The sequence below is a fragment of the Cucurbita maxima genome, unplaced genomic scaffold (assembly GCF_002738345.1).
Source record: "Cucurbita maxima cultivar Rimu unplaced genomic scaffold, Cmax_1.0 Cma_Scf00084, whole genome shotgun sequence".
In the NCBI taxonomy this organism is placed as follows: Eukaryota; Viridiplantae; Streptophyta; class Magnoliopsida; order Cucurbitales; family Cucurbitaceae; genus Cucurbita; species Cucurbita maxima.
The window spans coordinates 236924-261840 of record NW_019272100.1 but is presented as its reverse complement, the minus strand read 5'-3'; the positions used below and the strand labels follow the sequence as shown (position 1 = coordinate 261840).

The 24917-nt window shown below is 37.5% G+C and overlaps 1 protein-coding gene across 2 annotated transcripts; it reads right to left on the bottom strand.

The window, feature by feature from the left end:
• Window positions 1-5561: 5561 nt before the first annotated feature.
• On the bottom strand, window positions 5562-23849 carry LOC111472698 (RING-H2 finger protein ATL58-like). Of its 2 annotated transcripts, none has more exons than XM_023118314.1 (3): window positions 22988-23849; window positions 22820-22902; window positions 5562-5763 (listed from the first exon to the last, which is right to left on the bottom strand). In XM_023118314.1, the coding sequence occupies exons 1-3, from the start codon at window positions 23177-23179 to the stop codon at window positions 5760-5762; spliced, it is 279 nt and encodes a 92-aa protein (XP_022974082.1). In that variant the 5' UTR covers window positions 23180-23849; the 3' UTR covers window positions 5562-5759. The 2 variants fall into 2 exon arrangements, with proteins under 2 accessions (XP_022974082.1, XP_022974081.1); XM_023118313.1 differs by lacking the exon at window positions 5562-5763 and adding an exon at window positions 21096-21436.
• Window positions 23850-24917: the final 1068 nt, after the last annotated feature.

Genomic DNA, 24917 nt, shown 5'->3' with positions numbered 1-24917 from the left:
GGTTTTTGTTTTTAAAAGGAAAATCATTCTTAAGGATAGTGATCCAATACCCATAAAAGTTAATGCTATCATTCATCTTAAAGCTTAGCCCATAATAGTGTCTAGTTAGTCAAATGGCTCATCTAATATAGTCAACCATCTTTAATTTAAAGTTGCCAATAAGATTGATTTAATTACCATCGTTTCGGTAATACTTTTTTATAACAACCCTACCTTTTCATTAAGAAAATAGCAAAATCAAAATAACAAGAATTTTAAAAGAATACAAATGCCCTCATCTAATTTGAGGGCCACAATATTTAGTGGTTTCTAGATCCACTTTCATCCTCGACAAGTTTTTTCATGTAATATAGTTAACCATCTTTACAACATAAGAGAATAGCTGTGAATGTTTGATTAATCTACCACACCTAAATGGTGTGAAAGTTATCTTATTTATAATCAAATGAATTACAAGGATATGAAAATAGTAATAAATAGAAATAACAATAAATGGGAAGATACTTATGATAATAAGGCAAATACTAGATCTTTGCCTTATAATAAAATATCAAATATAATATATATTGTAAACTATAATTTATTACTAAATATTCTTAACACCCCACCGCAAGCTAAGCGTCAGATTTAAACGAACGTAAAGCTTGAATCTGAAAAATTCAAAGAGGTTGAGAAACACTTTTCATGAAGATACTAACAACCCGGTTCTTGGCCATCAAAAATTTGCAGAGAGATCGCCGCTCAGCGGCGATGCTGCCTTGGCTTCAGCGAGAATATGTCTAACCCATGAAGAGGGATTGTCGCTTAGCAACGATGCTGCCTTGGCTATGGTGAGAATATTTCTAACCCCAAGAAGTAGATGGGGAAACCTAAAGCAAGGGACAAAGACAATGTTGAAGCCGGAAGAGTCGCCACATTGGGCGAAGGAGCCAATTTTGGCGAGAAGGGCAGTTAGAAGAGTCGCCTCATCGGGCGAAGAAGCCAATTTTGGCAGGAAGGGCGGCGGCAACCAGATTCCGAAGGTAAATCTCTGCAAAAGGTTGATAGGTTTAGGTTAGGGTTTATGTGAAGAATGAAGGTTGATTGGGAAGAAAATGAGAGAGACTATATTGGCCAAGGGGAAAACCGATTGGGTTGGAAAAGGTGAGGTTGTATGTACAGAGTATGACGAAAGGTGATTTGAAGGTCAATAGGGTGGAACCGAAGAGTAATCAATCGGCTCGGACTACGGCAGCCATGAAGACTGCCCCTGCGGCGTCAAAACCAGTAGGGGTGGTGGAGAAGAAGATTAGAGGATTCAAAAGCCATTCAAAAGAAAGGATCAGGGTTGTTAAACCGAGAGGGCTCTGATACCATGTGAATGTTTGATTAATCCACCACACCTAAATGGTGCGAAAGTTATCTTATTTATAATCAAATGAATTACAAGGATATGGAAATAGTAATAAATGGAAATAATAATAAATGGAAAGATACCTATGATAATAAGGCAAATATTAGATATTTGCCTTATAATAAAATATCAAATATAATATATATGGTAAACTATAATTTATTACTAAATATCCTTAACACCCCACCGCAAGCTAAGCGTCGGATTTAAACGAACGTGAAGCTTGAATCTGAAAAATTCAAAGAGGTTGAGAAACACTTTTCATGAAGATGCTAACAACCCGGTTCTTGGCCATCAAAAATTGCAGAGGGATCGCCGCTCAGCGGCGATGCTGCCTTGGCTTCGGCGAGAATATGTCTCACCCATGAAGAGGGATTGTCGCTTAGCGACGATGCTGCCTTGGCTCTGGTGAGAATATTTCTAACCCCAAGAAGTAGATGGGGAAACCTAAAGCAAGGGACAAAGACAATGTTGAAGCCGGAAGAGTCGCCACATTGGGCGAAGGAGCCAATTTTGGCGAGAAGGGCAGTTAGAAGAGTCGCCTCATCGGGCGAAGAAGCCAATTTTGGCAGGAAGGGCGGCGGCAACTTGGTTGGCGAATAGGCCAGTGCGGCACCCAGATTCCGAAGGTAAATCTCTGCAAAAGGTTGATAGGTTTAGGTTAGGGTTTATGTGAAGAATGAAGGTTGATTGGGAAGAAAATGAGAGAGACTATATTGGCCAAGGGGAAAACCGATTGGGTTGGAAAAGGTGAGGTTGTATGTACAGAGTATGACGAAAGGTGATTTGAAGGTCAATAGGGTGGAACCGAAGAGTAATCAATCGGCTCGGACTACGGCAGCCATGAAGACTGCCCCTGCGGCGTCAAAACCAGTAGGGGTGGTGGAGAAGAAGATTAGAGGATTCAAAAGCCATTCAAAAGAAAGGATCAGGGTTGTTAAACCGAAAGGGCTCTGATACCATGTGAATGTTTGATTAATTCACCACACCTAAATGGTGCGAAAGTTATCTTATTTATAATCAAATGAATTACAAGGATATGGAAATAGTAATAAATGGAAATAATAATAAATGGAAAGATACTTATGATAATAAGGCAAATACTAGATATTTGCCTTATAATAAAATATCAAATATAATATATATTGTAAACTATAATTTATTACTAAATATCCTTAACAAAGAGAATAACAATGAGATTAAAAACTCAATAAGTAGCCTACTTGTAGACATTTAATCTTGTCCTTAACATTCTTGTTCTTATCTTGAGAACTTAAGCTCTTAAATTCTATTCTTGAGTTCTTGTAATAGTCTAACGGAAAGACTATAGTCTTGGGTTATAAGTTCTTTAACTTAATTCTAATTTAGTAGCCTTTTGAGGTTCTAGGTCATAGGTTTGAGAACTTGGATCAGATCCTGGTTCATTTTCTTGTCACTGACACTTGATTCTTATCCTTTAGACACTCCACATAGTACTCATGATCCTCGATACTTATATCTAAAAGTCGATCAGGATTTAGATTTGGGTTTTGGCCCATGGTGGCCTAGTATCTCCTTGTGAGGATCTTGATTCGTCCTATAACTAGTTGTCTTAAAAATCTCCTGCGTCCCCTATGACATGGCCATGTAATTATGAAGTACCATGGAAGTAGTTTAGAGTGGCATCTAGTAGTCTTTATCTCATGGTAGGCTTGAGACTTGGGTTGTGCATTCTTGAATGCCCCACATGCATTGTTTGCAATATCTCCCACGTTGTCTTTGCCGAGTCCTTCTTTGCCAACATAAGAACGTCCTCCGGGATTGCTTGTTAGATGACGACAAGAGACATCCTGTCCTTATGCTCCTCAATATCACCATGCTCGATGACATCCCACATGTCTTGTGTTTGTAAGTTGACACACATCTTTATCGACCATGTTGCGTAATTACTCTTCGTGAATAATGGGTACTAGAGTGTTCCACTCTCCTCCTTTTCCCTCTTTTTCGTTGTCACTTCTCCTCTGATGACATTGTATGGTGACGACATTTTTTTCGGCATCCTGGGAGCTCTGATACCAAGTGTTGAAAATGGCTCACGATCGAGATATGTCAAAACAAATAAAGGAAGCAAAAAGAACAATTTGAGTGGAGAGATCTTTTGGAACAAGGAACCTTAAGCACTTAGCTTTTCAATTTTATTTGTTGTTGTGAAAAAAGCATACATCTCATGAGTATTTTGGAGAAAACACTAACTTGCTTCCTAAACTTTCTCTTCATGTTAATCCACTAATAATTTTCCTAATTAAATCATAAACCTTGGTCCACACTCACAAAACTTTTGTAAGGTTTGGTGGCCTGAAATTGACTTGGCTTTGCCAAAAGGCTCATCTCTATCAGCCCGACTTGTGAGGTGTTCATCCCGCAGTAGGGTTTCAGACCTCGCTTCGGTCTTGTGACATGTTATCTTTCCTCTCTTCATTCTCAAGTCAAGGGTGAGTCTCATGCATTAGTTTGTGAATTGCGGCCTCATGCACTAATCCCTACAGGTGTTCATAGTAGGTTCGATACCCTACCTAAACAATCATCATATTGGTCCCTAGGCCCCATTGCTGGAAAGACTCAGCTTAAAATGGTACGTGGAGCTTCCGCCTAATACAGCTCGTCTAGAAATGGAGGTAGACCTGGTCCAGGCTTGTGCAGTTAAGATTGTACACGAGCGAAAGAAAAAAAGAATGAAAAAAAATGATGTTTCCTCTAGCCTTTGACATCAAAAAGTTTGTAATAACGAAAGAGACAGAAGAGAATTTGCTCCTAGCTAGTGGAACAAGAAAGATATGGGAGTTGTCATTTCTGGGCCAGAGTTAAGTAAAGACGAGCTACCTAGTGATTTATACCCTTCATTGCACACTTTCTATCTATACCTAGTGATATATACTCTGCTTTCTTTTCATTCTGAAAGCGACTTTCTCGAAGAAAATGGTTAGCCTACACATACGTACATACATTAGCTATCGTTTGTTGTATCTTATTGATGTTGCAAGGAAGAGTTTGACTATATCGCTTTCAAATGAAAACAAAGTGAGAATTAGATCATTCTCTTATTCCATTACCGATTCATTCTAGCAGCGGATAATAGGAAACCACAAGCACTTTTGGAACACATTTTTTCAGGCTACAATCACATTATTTTAAGCACTTTCGAAATCCAAACTTCTCAACTTACACTCATGGTTTGTAAATAAGAGATTGTACTAAAGCAAAATTTAAGAAGAAAGCCACCCTCTAGCATCAAGCTAATGACCTTAAAACCAAAAATCTTAGCGCAAAAACCCTAATCTTGCCCTTCCAAAAAAAAGTTGAGTTATGGTCAATATATTTTTTAAAAAGAAAAGTTAAAATTTGATAATTTTATGAACGCTCAAAACTCAAAAAGGTAGTTTGGTTGTTGGGACATTCTTGGGATAATTTTCACGATAACATTTTGACATGATTTTAACAGTCATGAAATCTTAATTTCTCGTCTTAGACTCTGTGTATAAACAAGAGATTGTATTAAAACAAAATTAAGAAGAGAAGGAGCCAATAGCATCGAGTTAATGGCCTGACAACCAAAAACTTTAGCCCAAAAACCAAAATCTCGGTATTCGAAAAAAAAACTGAGCTACTGTCAATGTTTTTGAAAATTATAGTGAGAAAAGTTAAAATTTGATGATTTTGAAGCATACCAACAATGAAAAACCCAAAAAAGTAGTTTCACACCATTTTCGAGAAATTTTTCATCAAGCTACAGGGCAACATTTTGCCAAGGTTAGATGTTTCAATCAGATGTCTCAAAGCATAGTTAAACTATACAGTGTTATGATCATAAAGATAAAAGATGACCTACCTACGTAGACTATTGCCTAAATTTCTTTAAATATAAATGATCGAGTAGGTTTGGTAGACAGTAACATCCTATAGGCTAATATGCCTACTAAAGATGGTAGTATCAAAGGAAAATTTTGTCGGTACAAACTACATGCATACGAAGTTCAAGTGTTTGGTATAAACATGAAAATAAAAAGTGATTTGAGCTCACAAAAATAGAAAATTTATGAGCTAACACCGTGAAAGTTCAAACACGATATAATTTAAATATTTTGTGAATAACACAAGTTCCTTTAATGAACTCTACGTATCACCTCCAATCTTCACAAGTTGCCGCTTATTAAAAATAGTAAAATAGGTAAAACAAAATATAAATACATTTTATTTAGAAATCCAAAGTAGAGTTTGAATACATTATGCTCGGTAGCAAAACAACTTAAACTATTTGAATAGTTGAAATACGGTGTGCCTCTACATGACACCTTCTCTATACCTGTTTCCATCCTTGATCAGCTCCTTGTCATCTGAAAAATATGAGAGAATAAGAATGAGTACAATGCTCTTAATCGTGTCTATGAAGGGTTCTAGGTGTCACGATCATATAAATTTTAACACGCTCACGACAAGCCTTGAAGAAAATCCAAGTCCCATATATATTTTTTGCCAATTTTCTTGTGGCTTCTTTGGATCTTACGCGTGGTTTGTCTCTGCAAACAGAATATAACTTATATGAAATTCACGCTTGTTTGGTCACACACGCCACATGCAAGTGCATGTTCAATCTTCTCCAAGTTAACTCTATTAGATAAATCCCTATTTTTAGGTTAAGAGTAAGCCCTATTAATTAGTTAAAGGCACACAATTAAATTTAGTGGAATGGCCAAGTTGAGTGGAAAGGATTTAATTGAGTTCTCACTCTTTGCATTTTTAATATATAATTGTTATTTAAATATGTCAATATAATGAGAAATAGATCATCGGTCTTCAGCATAATCTGAAATAAGTTTGTCTCTCTCGTGTTTTCCTGTTTTTTTTTTCTTCCTCCAACAATCATCTATTTTTTCTTCACATTTACCTCACGTTAAATTGCTCAGTCATCAAACTCACTTGCCTCTACACTAGAGGTGAAGTCATTCGACTCAACATTGCCTCTACTTGAGGCCAAGGTCTCTCAATGCAATGTCACAATGTCGCAACTCAATTCTCATCTTGGTTCCCAATTAACATGGCCGACATGTTTTGACCCCATCCCAAGTCAAGGGGTTTCATCAACCATCATAGCTTGTTCAGTCCAAGTCATCGAGAATGAACCACCCATGTGTCGTTCATATCATCGGAACATCCCAAATATCCATCAATCTGAGTCATATCGAGACATTGGACCCTCCCGTATCCAATCTAGTTCATTTACAAAAAAAAAAAAAAAAATCTAGATAGAAGATGCATAATCCAACCTCCGACACTTTACTTAAAAAACTCATTTCAAAGGAAGTCGTCTAAGACACTCATCTCACAATGCTCCCCCTCATTGTGACAAAAACATGTACCACAGCGTAGCTCGCTTAGGCCACGGGGCCCAGAGATGATGGAGAGCTGACATCATGCCTTCCCCTAAAGTAATTTTGAGGCATTTTTTGTCTGGTAAGTATAGACATGATTTTGGGCGAACATACAGTGTCGTGGACTGTCCATCCGATGTCTGATTGACACCAAATTTGGCAAATTTTTCATATTTCATATGAACTAACTTGAATCCAAATCTGCATGCCCAAATTTCCTTTGAAACCCAAACTTTCAAGATGAAGGCCAAGGCCCTACCCGACCCTTTCACAAACCAAACTTTCATATTGACATCATTGCCTTTATATTACTTTATGTCTCTGGTTAGCTTTCATGCACTTCTCTATGTGTGTTAGATGATGCACCATCCTCCTTGGTCGCATCATGACACTTTTCTTGTATTAGCCCTCGCGTGGTCAGTTGGATGTCACTACCATATCACCACCTTGTCTTGTGTGCACGTGAGGGTCACAATCTATTCTCTTTAACGTATGATTGTGACATTGGGTACTACACTATTTCTTGTCATATTTTTGTTCTTGTCCTGAGAACTTAGGCTCGTTCAGTTCTTGAGTTCTAGTCATGGTCTAGCCCAAGGATCTTATTTTTATCTAAGGACCTTAGTTCTATTGTTTTGGTTCCTTAAACATTAGAACTTGAATCTTGATCTTTGATTCTAGTTTTTATCGTTGGTTCTTGGTTCTTAACTCTTAGTTTTTGTTCTTGATTCTTATCTTTGTACTTAGTACTTGGTTCTTGTACTTGATTCTAATTTATTGAGTGGTACCTAGCCGTCTTTATATCTTAGGGAATTATAAAGTACTACTTTAGGGCATTGGTGTGTGGTAAACTTACTCGTCTTAATTATGGCATTAAGGTAGCAAATTGATTAATTGAAAATCAAAGGCTACATAAAGCCTACTTGAATCATGGCCTTAGGCTAACATTAATTATTTGAAAATCAAAAGCTACCTAAAGCGGTTGATTACTAAAAAAAAATTAAGTGTAACATCTTAATTCATAATTTAGGGAGCAACATGATTAATTAAAAATAAAGAGCTATCCTAAATCTTATCATGAGGTATCATCGTGATTACTAAAAATCAAGGGCGAACTTAGAGCTCATCTAACTTAGGATATCAATCTTATTATTTAAAAATTAAGGCTTATCCTATCATGGTGTAGTATCTTGATTACTTCTAATTACTTAAAAATAAAGGGTTATCCTAAAACTTATCATGAGTTAACATTCTAATTACTTAAAAATCAAAGATGAACTTAGAGCTCATCATGACTTAGGGTAGTCTCCTGATTACATAAATATCAAAGGTTATCCTAAAACTTATCAATAGGTAGCATTCTATCCTCTTAACTTAGGGTAGCCTCCTGTCTACTTATAAATCAAGGCTATCCCTAAGTGTGACATGAAGCTTATAACACACTTTGATTATTTAGCATAAATCATAGGGTTAACCCATAGGGGAATTTTAATCATTCCTTTTAAGCCTTAACTTATACCAAATTGTCTTGAAATTTTATGCAAACCTTCGTGTCCTTATATAGGTCTTTTTAAAGATCTTGAGTCATTTGGATGGTGTTTGGTCCTCAAAATATATTAAAGGAACCTCATGGTATTTTTTGGTTATTTATCACCACAAACTTGATTCGAGTCCCAAAAATGATCCAATGGTCTAAAACTTTAAATAGTCTTTACCCATCATGAAATAAGGCTTCTTATAAAGTTTCATGATATTTGGAGGTTGTTTGGATCGTGAACCCAAAGTAAGTTACCTTACGAGCATTATGGTCATTTTGCATCGTTGTTTGGTTTAGCTACTTATTCTTATCCAATGATCACCAAATTTCATATATAATCCTATCATGTCATTATGTGCAAAGAATTAAAGTTTCTGAGCAACAAAGTTTATTTAGCGAGTTATTTTACTGTTACTTGATTCGGAACAAAATGCTTGGTTTAGGTCCTTAACTCATGGTTCTTGACGTATTTCTTCCATAGTTCTTTAATTCTAACTTAACTTGAGACTTATAATGTATTTCAAGTGATTCCTATAAGTATTTCTTTAGAAAAGTTTAGAATAACTACTTACCTTATCTTTGATGTTCGAGACTTTCGTTCTTGAGCTTTTGGTATCCTAATTACTCCAAATTTAATTTGACATATCCGTGTAGAACCATCATGAATTTCTTGAGAGCCAATCTGCAACTATTTTTCTTTCCTTCCCATAAAGGTGCAGATATATTTTGGAAGAAAAAAAATTATATGTGGTCATCCAATTTCTTAAGCTCTTGGGTTAAGGCAAAAGTTGTGTAGAAAAGGGAGCTTCTTAGGTACCCTATAGAGACCTACTTATTCCCCGATTTCTTTATGAAAAACTTCTTTTGTCATTTCCATGAAGTTAAAAGTCGACTGCATTTTCACGCTTTTGAACTAGGTCATTAGTGGAGGTGGAATTAAGAAGATACGTTCGGGAAACTTTCAGCTCTCAAATCCTTCACGAGACATGTTGGAGAGCTCATTTAGAATTTATAGGAATCGAATTTAGAAGAAATCAATTGAAAGAATACCCGAAAACTAAAAGCTTATTTTTTTAGTTTTAGGAACTCTGATAACTATTCTTGTCCCAAAACATTACCCATAATTCCTTATTTATAGACAAAACTTGCACTGTTGTTACTTGTTCTAAACTCGATCTAAATTTTAACTTGAAATTGTCAGAGTTCTCAAAAATATTTTCCTGAGTGAAAGTATTGTCGACCTCAGTTTTGAATTTAACTGTTAAAGATTTCTTATACCCATTTCTTATACCCATTAAAATTTCAATCCAACAGTTAGATACAAGGGATTTCAGCCGTTAAGTTTTTTTTTTATAAAAACACTCCTTGATGGTACAAAAAAGTGAATGGGGTATGTTAACCCATTGTAATAGCACTCCCCTTTCATTAATTGATACTTTGAAACGGGTTTCATCTGGAATGAAAGAACAAAAAAGGATTTATGCAGATTTAATTACTGAATCACTTCCCAATGGTATGTTTGGGGTTTGTTTAGATAATGAGGATCCAATTCTAGGTTACGTTTCAGGAAGGATTCGACATAGTTTTATACATATACTAGGTCATATAGAGTCAAAATTGGAGTAAGGTGTTAGGATTCAACTAGAACCAGAGGGCGTATAATTTAGAGACTACGAAACAAAGATTCGAATGATTAGGTGAAGTAGTCTTTTGACTTGCAATATTCTTTTTTGTAGGGATACAATTCGAAATTGAAAATTTCAAGAAACTTATTTTCTTCCAATAAGGGGATTCGGAATTAAGGTAAGGAATGACAAATATGAAAATAAGGGCCTCCATTCGGAAAATTTGTGAAAAATGCCGCCTGATTCGTAGGATTCGTATGCCAAGCTTTTCCTTAAGCTTCTTGAATGGTGGATCGAATTTGGCATATATGTTAGAGGTATTTTCCGTCCTTGATTTCTTCCTAGCTAGTGAACCATCCTTTTTAGAAAGAGTAGAAATAAGTTTGAAAGGAATTCGGGAAAGAGAAACTCAAACACGAACCGTGATATCTTTTTATGGGTGGGTCAATGATGTTTGATTCTTGTTACAAATGATCCTCCATGCCTCCTAAAAGGAAGCTTAAACAAACATTGAGACATCCAATATCATCTTTCCTTAAAAAAATTTCTCTGACAAAAGCTTTACAACATCCATTATGAATTCAAGCCATTGGATTTGATTTGGTATGTGGAGAAGATACAATGGTTGGTAGACATTTTCGTAATTATCTCAAACTCTAAAGGTAATTTGTCATTTTTTAAATATTCTATTATTAATTTTCTAAAAAATGTAAAATAAATAAATCCTTTATTTATTTATTTATTTATTTATTATTATTATTATTATTATTATTATTTGTCATTTTTTACTTGTTGAGCCCTTTAAAATCCTTTTCCTATTAAGGCTTAAGAAGCTCGTGTCATAAACCATGCTCCGTTTCTACCTAAAATTCTAACTTAAATTCTAAGAAAAACTCATTGAGCCATAACCTAAGACTTCATGAACTTAAGTAATGCTCGAATCAAGGAATGTTCAAAAAAGATGGCATTAAAAATGCACAATCCAAGTCTTAATCCGGTTAAACTTATAATAAGTCATATCTATAATAGTAAGATAATTTACTGATTTTCTAGTTTGTTACCGTGGATAAAGTAGAATCTACTGATTTCTTAGTTTGTTACCATGGATCAAGGTCCACTGTGTAATCTTCATTGTACACAACTATGAATACATGAGGTCGTGACCTATATAGGTCACAGTGCCATTCAACTTAACACAGAGCTAAGGTTTATTCATTAAAAATGTTTATCATATCTTCTTCCTCCTCTCCATCCACCATCTTCAACACGATCTCATCTACCATGGCGTCGACCTTTTGCCCAATCCCTCTCCACTACACTGTCACAATCTGTCTCACCAAAAATAACTTCATCATATGGCACGCCCAGCTCCTCCCCTACCTACGGAGTACGAAGCTTATGGGCTACTTCGATTGCACCATTCCCGCACCTGACAAGTTGGTCCCTTCCTCAATCGTTGCTGGTGCTGACCTAGTCTCTAATCTAGCCTATGATCGGTGGTATGATCAGGATCAATAGGTCCTTAGTGGCCTTCTGTCCTCCATGTCTGAGGAGATTCTTCACGATGTGGTTTATGTCCAAGGAAGCATGGAATACCCTACAGATGTTTCGTCGTCAACACATACTCGCACTGTTCAGATTCGTGTTGAGCTCGCCACGTCCAAGAAACGTGATTTGTCTGTTGTAGATTATTTCTGCAAGAACAAAGGGCTAGCCACCGAGCAGGATGCCGTCGGCTCTGCCTTGCGGGATGATGACGTGATCGCGTATCTCCTCGTTAGTCTTGGCCTGAACTATGAAACCTTCATCACCTCGATGATTACCAAGAGTGAAGCCATCATGCTTGATGATGTGTTTGCCCAACTAATGACATTTGAAGCTCGCCAACTACAACATCTGGCTGAACTTCAGTTAAATCCTGAATCTTCAGCCAATTATGTTGGTCGTGGTGGTCAACAAAAGAATCGTAGGCGTAGGGATCATGGTCGTGGTCGTTCTCAAGGTGGCGCGCCCTTGTTGAAAATAAAATTCATTCTGATACCAATTTGTTGAAATTAAAAGTCGCTCAGATGCTAACTTGTAGAAAATAGACGCGCGCTCTGAAACTAACTCGTTTAGATAACTATCATGAAAACTGTGAAAGAGATGTCGAGAAGTGAGAGATAAGGAGACAAAGAATTCTCAAAACCGTTTTCTATTGGTCTGTACTTCTTCTTTACTCTATAATTCTTGCTCTACTCTGGTTTTAGAATGAGAAACAAAATTTATAAGTTATATAAAGCTAAAAATGGTCATCATAATCTCACTCTTTCTAAAGCTAAAAATGGCCATCATAATCTCACTCTTTCTAACCCATAAAACAACGGGTTCCTAAAATAAATAGGGTCTTTTTAACTTAATTTTAAAACCAAAAAATAGTAACTACCTTCTTTCCTTCATTTCTTCATTTAACTTTATTCCCAACAAAACTCCCATAAACTTAAATGGTCTATTCGGGTCTCTCTGTTGAGTCAGCATCTCTATATCTTTCTTCTCCCTCACTAGCTCGTCCACTAGAGCCTCAATCTCCACCTTCTTCAACTTTCTTGGTAAGATTGGAGATTATCTTCATTCTTTTCCTTTTCCTGTTTTAGATAGAAGGAACTCTTACTCAACTCAGCCATTCATTTCAACTTTTGTTTCCAACTCTTTGTTTTCTTCTTCAATTTTCACCCTTTTTCTTCTTTCTTCCTCGAATTTCCTTTCCGACCATTGGAGCTCTCTCTCTTCGACCTCGGGCTCTCTGTTATTTGGTTGTTCATCTTTATTCGATTTTCTCGTCTACGCTATCAAGATTTCGCCACACCCACTGCATCACCTCATTTCTAATAGTTTCTACCACCTCAAGCCTACTGCCATTATCTTTCGTGTCGCCGTCTCCTTTTGTGTTCTTCTTCCTCGAATTTCCTTTCCGACCATTGGAGCTCTCTCTATTCGACCTCGGGCTCTCTGTTATTTGGTTGTTCATCTTTATTCGATTTTCTCGTCTACGCTATCAAGATTTCGCCACACCCACTGCATCACCTCATTTCTAACCGTTTCTACCACCTCAAGCCTACTGCCATTATCTTTCGTGCCGCCGTCTCCTTTTGTGTCCGGCTCTTCGTTTTGGGCCATCAAAAGAATGCCTCCATTTGTTGAGTCATCCAAGGCTAGGTTGATGGTTTCTTCCACCTTTTCTTCGGCTCGACAATCTCTTGCATAATGACTCATTCTGCCACAATTGTAACATCTGTCGAAGTTACAATATTTGCATAGTGGCCATATTTTTGATATTTGTAACACTGGATGCTGGAATTGTATCCTTACAATTATTTGCATAGTGGCCATATTTTTTATATTTGTAACACTGGATGCTAGAATTGTATCCTTGATCGCGTCATTGATTGCGCCTCTTCCACGCCAATTTGCTTGGCTCAATAGTCTCTTCTCCTTATAATTTTCTTCATAACTGTTACCTTGACCACCTCGACCATTCCCGCGGCTTCCACGACCTCTACCTTGAAAATTTTGAGAGTAGAATGCCTTTTCATCCTTTATCGATGCCTTCGTCTGAAGCGCTTGATCGAGTGGCTTCTCCTTCTTTTTCTTACGTTGCTCGTGTGCCTTGAGAGAATCGGCAAGCTCATCGACTGTGAACTTTGCTAGGTTCTTCGACTCTTCTATGGCACATACGACATTTTCGAAGTTGTCTGTTAACGACCTCAAGATTTTCTCCACAACTCGCGTCTCGGGTAACATTTCTCTGTTTCGATTTAGCTTATTCGTCATGGTCTGTACACGTGTAATATAGTCAGATACATTTTCTAACTCCTTCATCTTCATGCTCTCCAACTCGCCACGCAGAGTCTGGAGCACACCTGCTTGACTTGGTCGGCTTCTTTGAACACCTTTTCTAGAGTGTCCCACGCTTCTTTTGAACTAGTTTCCCTTGCAATCTTGTCAAAACCCGACTTGTCAACAACCCGGAATAGCATGTATAATGGTTCCTTATCCTTTGATCGTAATTCCTTTAGCGCCTTGCTTTGCGCTGCCGTATAACCCATGGTATCCTTCGGTTCTTCGAAACCTTCTTCAACCACCTCCTATGCGTCTTGCGAACCAAGAAGAGCTTTCATTTGGATGCTCCAATTATTGTAGTTTGTCTTCGTCAATCGTGGTAGTGGCATTTGTCCCATCATATTCGTCATCGGCTCTGATACCAATTTGTTGAAAATAAAATTCGCTCTGATACCAATTTGTTGAAATTAAAAGTCGCTCTGATGCTAACTTGTAGAAAATAGATACTCGCTCTGAAAGTAACTCGTTTAGCTCTCACGAAAACTATGAAGGAGATGGAGAAGGGAGAGACAAGGAGACAAAGAATTCTCAAAACCCTTTTCTATTGCTTTGTACTTCTTTTTAACTCTATAACTCTCTTCTCAAAACGTATTTATAAGTTTTCTAAAGCTAAAAATGGTCATCATAATCTCGTTTTCTAACCCATAAAACCACCACTTACTAAAATAAATATCCGCTTTTTGACTGAATTTTAAAACTCAAAAAATAGTAACTACCTTCTTTCCTTTTTTTTTCTTCATTTAAGTTTATTCACAACAGCCCTTTCGTCCTGCTGGTGATCGTCATGATCCTTTTGCTCGTCCTTCCTGCCAGATCTGCGGCAAAGTGGGGCATACTGTCGTTCGCTGCTGGCATAGGATGGATGAGTCCTATCAAGATGAACCTCCTTCTACTCCTTCTACTCCTTCTGCTCCTTCTGCGGTAGTGGAATCTACTTCCTCTTACAAGATTATCCAAATTGGTATAGCGACATAGGCGCCACTGATCATATCACTAGTGACCTGGATCATTTCGTTGTGCGTGAACGCTATCATGGAGGTGAACAAGTTCAAGTCAGCAATGGAGCAGGTTTGTGTATTTTGCATACTGATCATTCTTCAATTAATACTGTCACTCATCCTCTTGCATTGCGTATTATTTATGTGCCTGAAATTCCAAACATCTTCTTTCCGTTCATAAATTTTCTTGTGATAATAACGTATTCTTTGAATACCATCCTTGGCATTTTTCTATTAAGGATCGACGGTCGAGGAAAAGTCTTGAGGTGTGAGTTTGGTCTCTATTTTATTAAGCCATCTGATGTCGATAATCTCAAGCACACCTTAGTGAGCAGATCTACTACACACCCAATGGCATGCACGTCTTGGACATCCATCATCTCAAGTAGTAAAGTCAATGTTGCATCTCAATAATATTTCGTGTGCTAGTGATTCAGTCACCTTTGCCCGTTTGTAATGTGTGTCACAAAAAGTCATCAGTTACCATACACTAGTTCTTTTCATAGGTCTTCGTCACCTTTGGAACTTTTTTTTTTTTTTTTGATGTTTCGGGTCCTTCACCTCTATCTGTCGGGGGCTTTAAATATTATATCAGCTTCGATGATTTCATTAAATTTTCGTGGATCTATTTGATGCATGATCGTACAAAAGCTCTTCGTATACTTTTGCAATTCTAAGTTCATGTTGTGCACCTCCTGGATACTAAAATCAAGTGTTTCCAGTTTGATTAGGGTGGGGAATATAAGAAAATTCATAAAACATTCTTTCATTCCCTTGGAATTGCTCATCAGGTTTTGTGCCCTCACACGCATCAACAAAATGGGTCTGCTAAACGCAAGCATCGTCATATTGTTGAAATTGGCCTAGCCCTTCTAACTCATGTTGATGTACCTATTAAATTTTGAGATGACACATTTCTTACAGCTACATATCTCATCAATCGTCTTCCTACTCGTGTCATCGATAACAAATGCCTCTTAGAACGTCTTTTTCATACCCCACCAAATTACTCCTTATTAAAAGTTTTTGGGTGTGCTTGTTGGCCTCATCTTCGCCCTTATAAAAACAAAAGTTCTCTTTTCGATCTAAGGAATGTGTCTTTCTAGGCTACAGTTCTTTAGGTATAAGTGTCTTGACACCGATTCTGGTCGTGTCTATATTTCTAGAGACGTCATATTTGATGAGAATGTTTTTCTGTTCAAGAGAGCCCCACCCAGTTCTTCCCCAACCTTGCAGTTGATGCACAATGTCCCTAATTTGTGCATCTTGCATTTGGGTAACAACAGTACTAATTTGGAGAATGCTCATATGCATATATCTGTGTCTGCTAACTCTTTGGATGCAGAAAATCAGGTGCCCACATCAGCTTCAGGATTGTCGTAGCAATCCTCTGCGTCGCTGCTGCGCGAATTGGTATCAGTTTTTCTGTCAATGATTGGGGCCTCGGATCCTCCGCCAGTAGATGATATTGTGCAATGCTCGATCAGATCCTCGGTCACTGGTCGATCGACTGCTGTAGCACCGATTGCTCCCCTCGCAACAGCTGGTACGGTTGTCCCCTCAGTTGTGGATCCTGCACCTACTACTCATTCGTATGGTACTCAATTGAAGTACAATATCAAGCAACTCAAGGTACGTACAGATGAAACAGTAACATATTCTATGGTTCGGTCTTCTGCCTCTGAACCTACTTCACATATTAATGCTATGGAGCATCCCCTCTGGCGTCAGGCATGAATGATGAATTCCAGGCACTTCTAAAAAATAAGACATGACACTTAGTTCTTCCTCGTGCTGGTCTTAACGTTATTGGTTGCAAATGAGTTTTCAAACTCAAGCAAAAGCCTGATGGCTCTATTGATCGCTACAAAACATGCCTGGTTGCTAAAGGGTTTAAACAGCAGTATGCCATTGATTATGATGATACCTTCAGTCCAGTTGTTAAGCCCACTATCATTCGGCTCTTATTATCTTTTGCTATTTCTCGTGGTTGGGCTACTTGGTAGATTGATATTCAAAATGTTTTTCTTCGTGGTTTTCTTAATGAAGATGTTTATATGAAGTAGCCCCCTAGATTTATGGATTCTCAACATCCTGGTTATCCTGCAAGTTGGATAAGTCACTTTATGGTCTCAAACAAGCTCCGCGTGCTTGGTTTTCTTGCCTTAGCTCCAAACTATTACAGCTGAGTTTTACACCTTCAAAGGCTAATGTCTCTCTTTCATTTTTAACAAGATGAGCATTCAGATGTATATTCTCATCTATGTTGATGACATTATTATCATCAGCTCATCTTCTTATGGCTACTGAGAAACTTCTTACACAGCTTCGAGATGATTTTGCCGTCAAGGATCTTGGCACTTTGAGTTATTTTCTTGGGATTGAGGTTTGCCATACTTCCAATGGATTTGTTCTGACACAACATAAATACATTCAAGATTTATTGTCCATAACCAATATGCTCACCTCCAAAGGTGTGCCCACACCTATGCTTTCTAGTGAGAAGTTATTAAATGGTGGTGAAAAGGTCTCACATGTGGATACTACTCGCTATCGGAGTGTCGTTGGTACTCTCCAATATTTGTCTCTGACATGACCTGATAAATTCTTATGTGTCAACAGAGTATGCCAGCTCATGTCCTCTCCAACTTCTGTACATTGGGCGGTGGTCAAACGAATTCTCTGTTATTTACATGACACTATTGTTATGGGCTTGTGTCTTACAAAGTCCAGCATTGATTTGCATAGTGCCTTCTCGGGTGTTGATTGGGCTAAGAATCCTCGTCAAAGCATTGGAGGCTATGCAATCTTCTTTGATGGCAATCTTTTGTCCTGGAGTTCAAGGAAACAATCAGTTTCTCATTCTAGAAAGGAGGCCGAATACAAGGCAGTTGCTGATGCCACTGTCGAATTAATCTGGATCCAAGACATCTTGCGTGAGCTCAGGATCTCGCAAGCGTGAACGCCTAGCCTGTGGTGGGACAACATTGGTGCCACCTATTTGTCCACCAATCCAATCTTTCATCGACGGACAAAGCATGTTGAGGTTGATTATCACTTTGTTCGTGAATCAGTATCGCCTCATGAGCTTGATGTGCGGCTCATATTTTCCAAAGATCAGCTCGTCGATATTATGGCAAAGCCACTGCTAGCTACTTCTTTTAGTAGTTTTAGGCGCAATCTGAACTTAGTAGTATATAGTCCAGATTGAGGGGGGAGGGGTGTTAAACGTAGATTAGGTCATATCTATACATAGTAAGATAATCTACTGATTTCCTATTTTGTTACCATGATCAAGGCCCACCATGTAATCTTCATTGTACACATCTATAAATACATGAGGTTGTGACTCATATAGGTCACAGGGTCATTCAACCTAACAAATCCTACAATGATATCTAGATTGCTAAGTGTTGCTCTAAACTATCTAAGATCTTCCATGGTACTTCATGATCACACGACCACGTCATAAGGGACGTAGAAGATGTCCAGGGCCATCAATTATAGGTCGAATCTAGATTCTAACTTAAAGAGAATGTTGGGGCCACCATGGCCAATGACAAGAATATGAACCAGGATCAAGACTCAAGTTCTTAAATCTATGACCTAGAACCTCATAACTAAGGTTAAAAACTTAGAACTAAGGACAAAGGTCCTTGGGCTAGATCATGACAAGAACTCAAGAACATAACCTAAAGACTTAAGTTCTCAAGACAAGAATAGGTATGTTATAAGAAAGAGTTTCGGATCCTAACACATCCTAAGGGCACGACTAATAGCCTACAAATAGGCTACTTATTGAATTTTTGTACTCATCCCTATTTCTTAGTTTTTTAGGTGACAATAATGAGCTAATCAAAGATGGAAATGGATCAAGAATAGGTGTTATACCAAGCCACATAGTGTTTCAATTATCTTACTGATTTAAGTTGTTTTGTTTATGAGTCCAATGTATTCAAATTTTATTTTGGATTTGTATATAAAATATATTCATGTTTTGTTTTAAATGAGAAAAAAATTTAATTAGGAGTTGGTGTCTTTTCATGTTTTCGAGTTTTTAATAAGTCGCAACTCGCGAAACTCAGGTCGTAACACTTGGGCTCTATTTTCTATTCTAGGTAGGGTTAGATACATAGTACTCTCTATACACGTTTCACGCACAAGCACATAAACCCACAAGGTAGTCTCATATTCGTACCCCCTAAGCTTGACTATAGGCTAGTGCATGCTCTTGTTATTGAAACCAATGAAAAGAAACGAGCGTGTATCATAGCATAGTGTATGTGTCAGTACAAAACATATTGGAGAAATTCTTATACTTGTGACATATAATATGCATGAGATATCGTGATTTCAAACGTTGATATATAGTTATGATGCATATCATACTTTTATTATTTTGATGACATAACTTCCCTGAAATATGCATAAGTGTATACTACATATATTTCATTATTGTCATACATGGCTCATCAATGTCTCATAGGCGTAAACATGGTACCAGAACATACATGGACTAGCATACTAGAAGTACATGCATCACATAACATCATCATCATAAACACATATCACAACATCATAAAATAATATGTAGATAGCCACATAGTACGTATCATTCATACAACACTCAATTCGTCTGACTTAGTCCAAAGGCGTTCGAACAGTAGGTTCACTTATTTGTTGGCCTAAATCGACAACAGCAGATTCTTACGAGACTCTAATTCTACCGGTTAAATAGACATCTTTAATACTCGTTAGGAGTTCCACCAATCCTCTCATAACATTGTAATAAGTAGGCAACCACTCTTCTACTCTCTTTTGGACTTTATGGATTGAGAAACAACCATTCTTCTACTCTCTTTTGGACTCTATGGAAAATGACAGGTAGGGAAATGACTTCAAAATTCTTTAATAATTTATTCACTTTTTTTAAAAATGTGTGGGTATATCGTTCGATGATGAAAGTCTCACATCTGCTCATTTATGGAATGATCATAGATTTATAATCTAAGTAATACTCTCTCCATTGGTACGAAGCCTTCTAGGGAAGCCTAAAGCAAAGTCATGAGAGTTTATGCTCAAAGTGGACAATATCATATCATTGTGGAGAGTCGTGTTCATCCCCATCATTTTTTTTTATTAGTGATATTAAAAAAAAAATCAATGATTCAAAAAATTTGATCAATCCACTCCAACTCATATAGTTTGGGTTCCATTATAAATAAATGAAAACTTCATAAATTGAGTTTGTTTGGATTCTCCTAAAACTAGATTGGGTGAAACAGAATGAACCATAATGTCTTGTTAATTTAAAAAAAAAAACACACACATTTTTACTTACCATACTATTTATTTCATTTTCAATAACTCTTAAAAATAATTTTGAACTTTTTAGACCTCAAGTCTATGCTAATTTAAACCTCAAATCGGGAGAATGGGTAACAATTTATGCCCAGTATTTGAATGAAGATTCGGAATTTAATGTTCCAACATTCTCGAGTTACATGATTATGTTACTAACTCCTCGCTTTTAAAAGTGAGACTATTTCGACATACCAACACAAGTTTTTTCAACATACTTTGTCCTCACTCATATCCTTCTTTAAAAAAATTCTTAGGATATCACCCAACAAAGAATCGCTCTAAGCAAAACATGTTTAACTTTGAGTCCGTATGATTGAGCTACCGAAAAGGAAGATGAATCAAGTTAGTATAAGTAATAACTTTGAATTCTTTAAGTTTTTCTTAACGATTTTATTCTCAAGACCGCTCTCATTCAAATGTTGTCTCGGTTCATGTAACAAAGAGAAAATCCTTCACCTTTTTGTTGTGAGACGGGAAAGTCCACGAGCTACATTAGCTAGCTTGAATCCAATTACCAAATATGCCTCAAAAGATAACAAGTAAAGACAGCTTCTTGTTTCTCATAGATTATGCTCATGAACAAAATTTTGGTGCTACGAGATCCCACATCAATTAGGGAAAAGAATAAAGCATTTTTTATAAGGGTGTGAAAACCTCTTTCTAGCATACACATTTTAAAAACCTTGAAAGAAAGCCCGAAAGAGAAAACTCAAAGAGGCCAATATCTATTAGCAGTGAGTCTGAACGGGCGATCTGTTGGGAGATAGAACAATGTACTTTGAAAGGCCATGGTCCTCATAGACCAGTCTTGGAATGTTACATAAACTATATCCCTGTGCTAAAATGCGGGTCGGTGGCATTGATAGTTCCCGATCCCTCGGATCGTCTTCTCTTGATGAATTATTATCCAAAGTTGCATCCCTTTTTGAATGATTCTTTCCCATTGAAAACTCGAATTATGACCTCACACGGGAAGTGTTGTATGTTGACAAGCTTGATTACTATGTTGAGGAGGTGCTTCTTAGCGACGTTGCTCATTTGTCGATTCGAGTCCCATCTCAATCTGTATGTGCGGTGGTCGGGACGACGGAGAAAGGACGGAGAGACGGCAGAGTGGGCAGGTGCTGTGGTTGGATAGCCAATGATCAATGCAGTCAAGGTGAAATACATGCCCACATGATGGTATCTTCTGAAGCTTATCTTCTGTTTGGTATTCCCCTAAACAGACTGAACATCTGCCACAAACAACAAACACATAAGGATTGCTCTCTCAAGACGAGGCCGAATAGAGAGAATTAACAGAAAAAAAATAGCGATATTTTTCGACACTATCGTGAGGAATAGTCAAATTTGATGATTTTGACGTGTATGGTTTAGTATCCAGAGCCTAATTCGGTTTGAAGTTCACACATTGTCACCCGCTCTTTTTCTTCGAAATTCATATCGAGGAAATAGTAGCTTATGAGAGCTACCCTAACAAAGGAACAAAAAGTCTCCCATGAAACGCAACATAAAATGAACCGAAAATTGGCAGAGTATGCAACAATTTTTGGGGTTTGTCAAAAACTATTGACCGTAACTCAATTTACTTGTCTAGTGCTATAAACAACCCCGTTAGAGTTTCGGTTTGAAGTTCTTGTATACAGTGTCATAATGTAACAACCCAAGCCCACCGGTAGTAGATATTGTCTTTTTTGAGCTTTCCCTTTCAAGTTTCCCCTCAAGGTTTTTAAAACGTGTCTGCTAGGGAGAAGTTTCCACACCGTTATAAAGGATGTTTCGCTCTCCTCCCCAACCGATGTGGGATTTGGGGCTTAGCGTCCTTGTTAGCACTCGTTCCCTTCTCTAATCAATGTGAGACTCCCCAATCCACCCCCCTTTGGGACCCAACGTCCTTGCTGGCACACCGCCTCATGTCCACCCCCTTTCGGGGCTCAGCCTTCTTGTTGGCACATCGCCTGATGTTTGACTCTAATACCATTTGCAACCCAAGTCCACCACTAACCGATATTGTCTTTTTTGGGATTTCCCTAAAAAATTTTAAAATGAGTCTACTAGGGAAACATTTCCACGCCCTTATAAAAGATGTTTCATTCTCCTCCCCAACCGATGTGGGATCAAGGGCCCAGCGTCCTCACTAACACTCGTTCCCTTCTCTAATCAATGTGGGACTCCCCAATCCACCCCCTTAGGGGCCCAACGTCCTTACTGACACACTACCTCGTGTCCACCCCCTTCAAGGCTCAACCTCCTCGTTAATACATCGCCCAGTATCTGGCTCTGATACCATTTGTAACAACTCAAGCCCACCGCTAACAGATATTATCCTCTTTGGACTTTCCCTTTCGGACTTCCCCTCAAGGTTCTTAAAACGCGTCTACTAAAGAGAGGTTTCCACACCATGAGAGATCTCACACATCACCTCTTTTTCTTCAAATATCACGTCCCAAAACTATTTCCTATGGAAATATCAAGATACCCGAAACAAAAGATAGCTCTTCAAAACATCCCTAAAACACGAACAAAAATCCGCTAATGGTACCTATAGAAATGCCCTTAGAGTACAAACATTCACCAAAATACATCAAACAAACATAAGAGAAAAAAAATCCACTCACAGCGTATCAGTAACAAAGAATGTTTCATTGTACACAATAATAGGAAGCATCTCCCTGAATTCCTTCGTCAACCCAACATCACACTGCTCAACCACAACAACAAAGAAAGTTCAAAATCATTAATAATCAAAAACAAACCAAACAACACACACAAAGAGAAGTTCATACAGCAGATATGTTATTGTTGTTCACTGCATCAGATGTTCGCATTCGAATAGAATTCCAATCCGCCCTTCGTCGACGAAGATAAAGAAGATAGAAAAGGAATAGAAGAATGAAAGTGAAAAGAATTGGAACACAGAACACAAAAAACTGATAGAGTTTCAGTTCTGGAGATTGATCCAAATGATCATAACCCATTTTCACAAAACCCCTCCTCCTTAATCTGCTAGATCTTAAAAAAACCCAGATATAATTTGCAGTTTTTGTGAAAAAATCGAAGCAAGAACAGAGAAATTCAGCTAAATTAACACGAATAAGCAATACCCAGATCCAGATTACAATGTAGTTAACAGATCCAACAGCAAAATCAAGAAAAAAAAGCAAGAACAATTGAGGGAATAGCAGTTCATCTCAGAAAATAACTTGCAGATATCAAAACCGCAAATGAAAACAGGGGCGAGTAGCAGTTCATCTCAGAAAGTAAATTAAAGATATCAAAACCTCAAATGAAAACAAGGGCGAATACCAGTTCATCTCAGAAAATAACTTAAAAAGATATCAAAACCCCAAATGAAAACAGGGGCGAATAGCAGTTCATCTCAGAAAGTAAATTAAAGATATCAAAACCCCAAATGAAAACAGGGGCGAATAGCAGTTCATCTCAGAAAGTAAATTAAAGATATCAAAACCCCAAATCAAAACAAGGGCGAATAGCAATTCATCTCAGAAAATAACTTATCAAAACTCCCAAATGAAAACAGGGGCGAATCTGGACGAATTCAAGGATTTCAACGAGAGAGATAACAATTAGATGAAACTAAGCGAACCCAAATAAGAACAAAATCAGTAGAAGAAGTAGCAATGAGGAAAGAACCTTGGAATGCAGAGCGAGTGAAGGAAGAGAGGGTTTAAGTATACGATTTTCCTCGTCTCCGTGTAATATTATAATGAAAACCTAAGGCATTGAAGATAAACATCATTTGTTTGAGAGGGTTTCCCAAATGAAATAGAAATATGGAAATGGTTTAAATATTTCTAGGAAGTTCAATGGAAATGGAGGAATTTGTCACTTTGAGCAAATGATAGCTAAATTGAAATATCTCATCTTTTATATCGAAATCGATACATGTGGTTTTTCACATACCCCACGAGATATTATAGATATTTCAAATCAATACAATAAAAAAATGGATGAAAATATGTTAGTATATCATTCTATAATGTTTGAATTGAGATAGACATGGATGTTTAGATACAATAGTATAAATGCGATCAGATCCTACATTGGTTGGAGATGAGAACGAAGTATTCTTTACAACGGTGTGGAAACCTCTCCCTAATAGATCCATTTTAAAAATGTGAGGTTGACGACTATACGTAATGGGCTAAAGAGGACAATATTTGTTAGCGGTGGGCTTAAACTATTACAAATGGTATCAAAGCTAGACACTAGGACAATGTGTCAGTGAGGACGTTGGACCTCTAATGGGGTGGATTGTGAGATCCCATATCAGTTGTAGAGGGAACGAATCATTCCTTATAAGGGTGTGAAAGTCTCTAACTAGACGACGATACGTAGTAGGCCAAAGATGACAAATATCTGTTAGCGGTAGGCTTGAGCTGTTACAAATGGTATTAGAGTTAGACACCGAGACGATGTGTCAACGAGGACGTTAGACCCCCTAACAAGATGGATTTTGAGATCCTACGTCAGTTGGAGAGGGAACAAAACGTTCCTTATAAGGGCGTCGAAACATCTCCCTAAAAGACACATTTTAAAACCGTGAGACTGACACCCATACGTAATAGGATGTTGATAAAATAATAATATTTATTATTGGATATTTTTAATTACTTTTTTTTATTTTTCGTTATGAAATATAAAACTTCAACTGCAACTCCTTGTTATTAAAAAAAAAGCACCTCTTTGGAATAT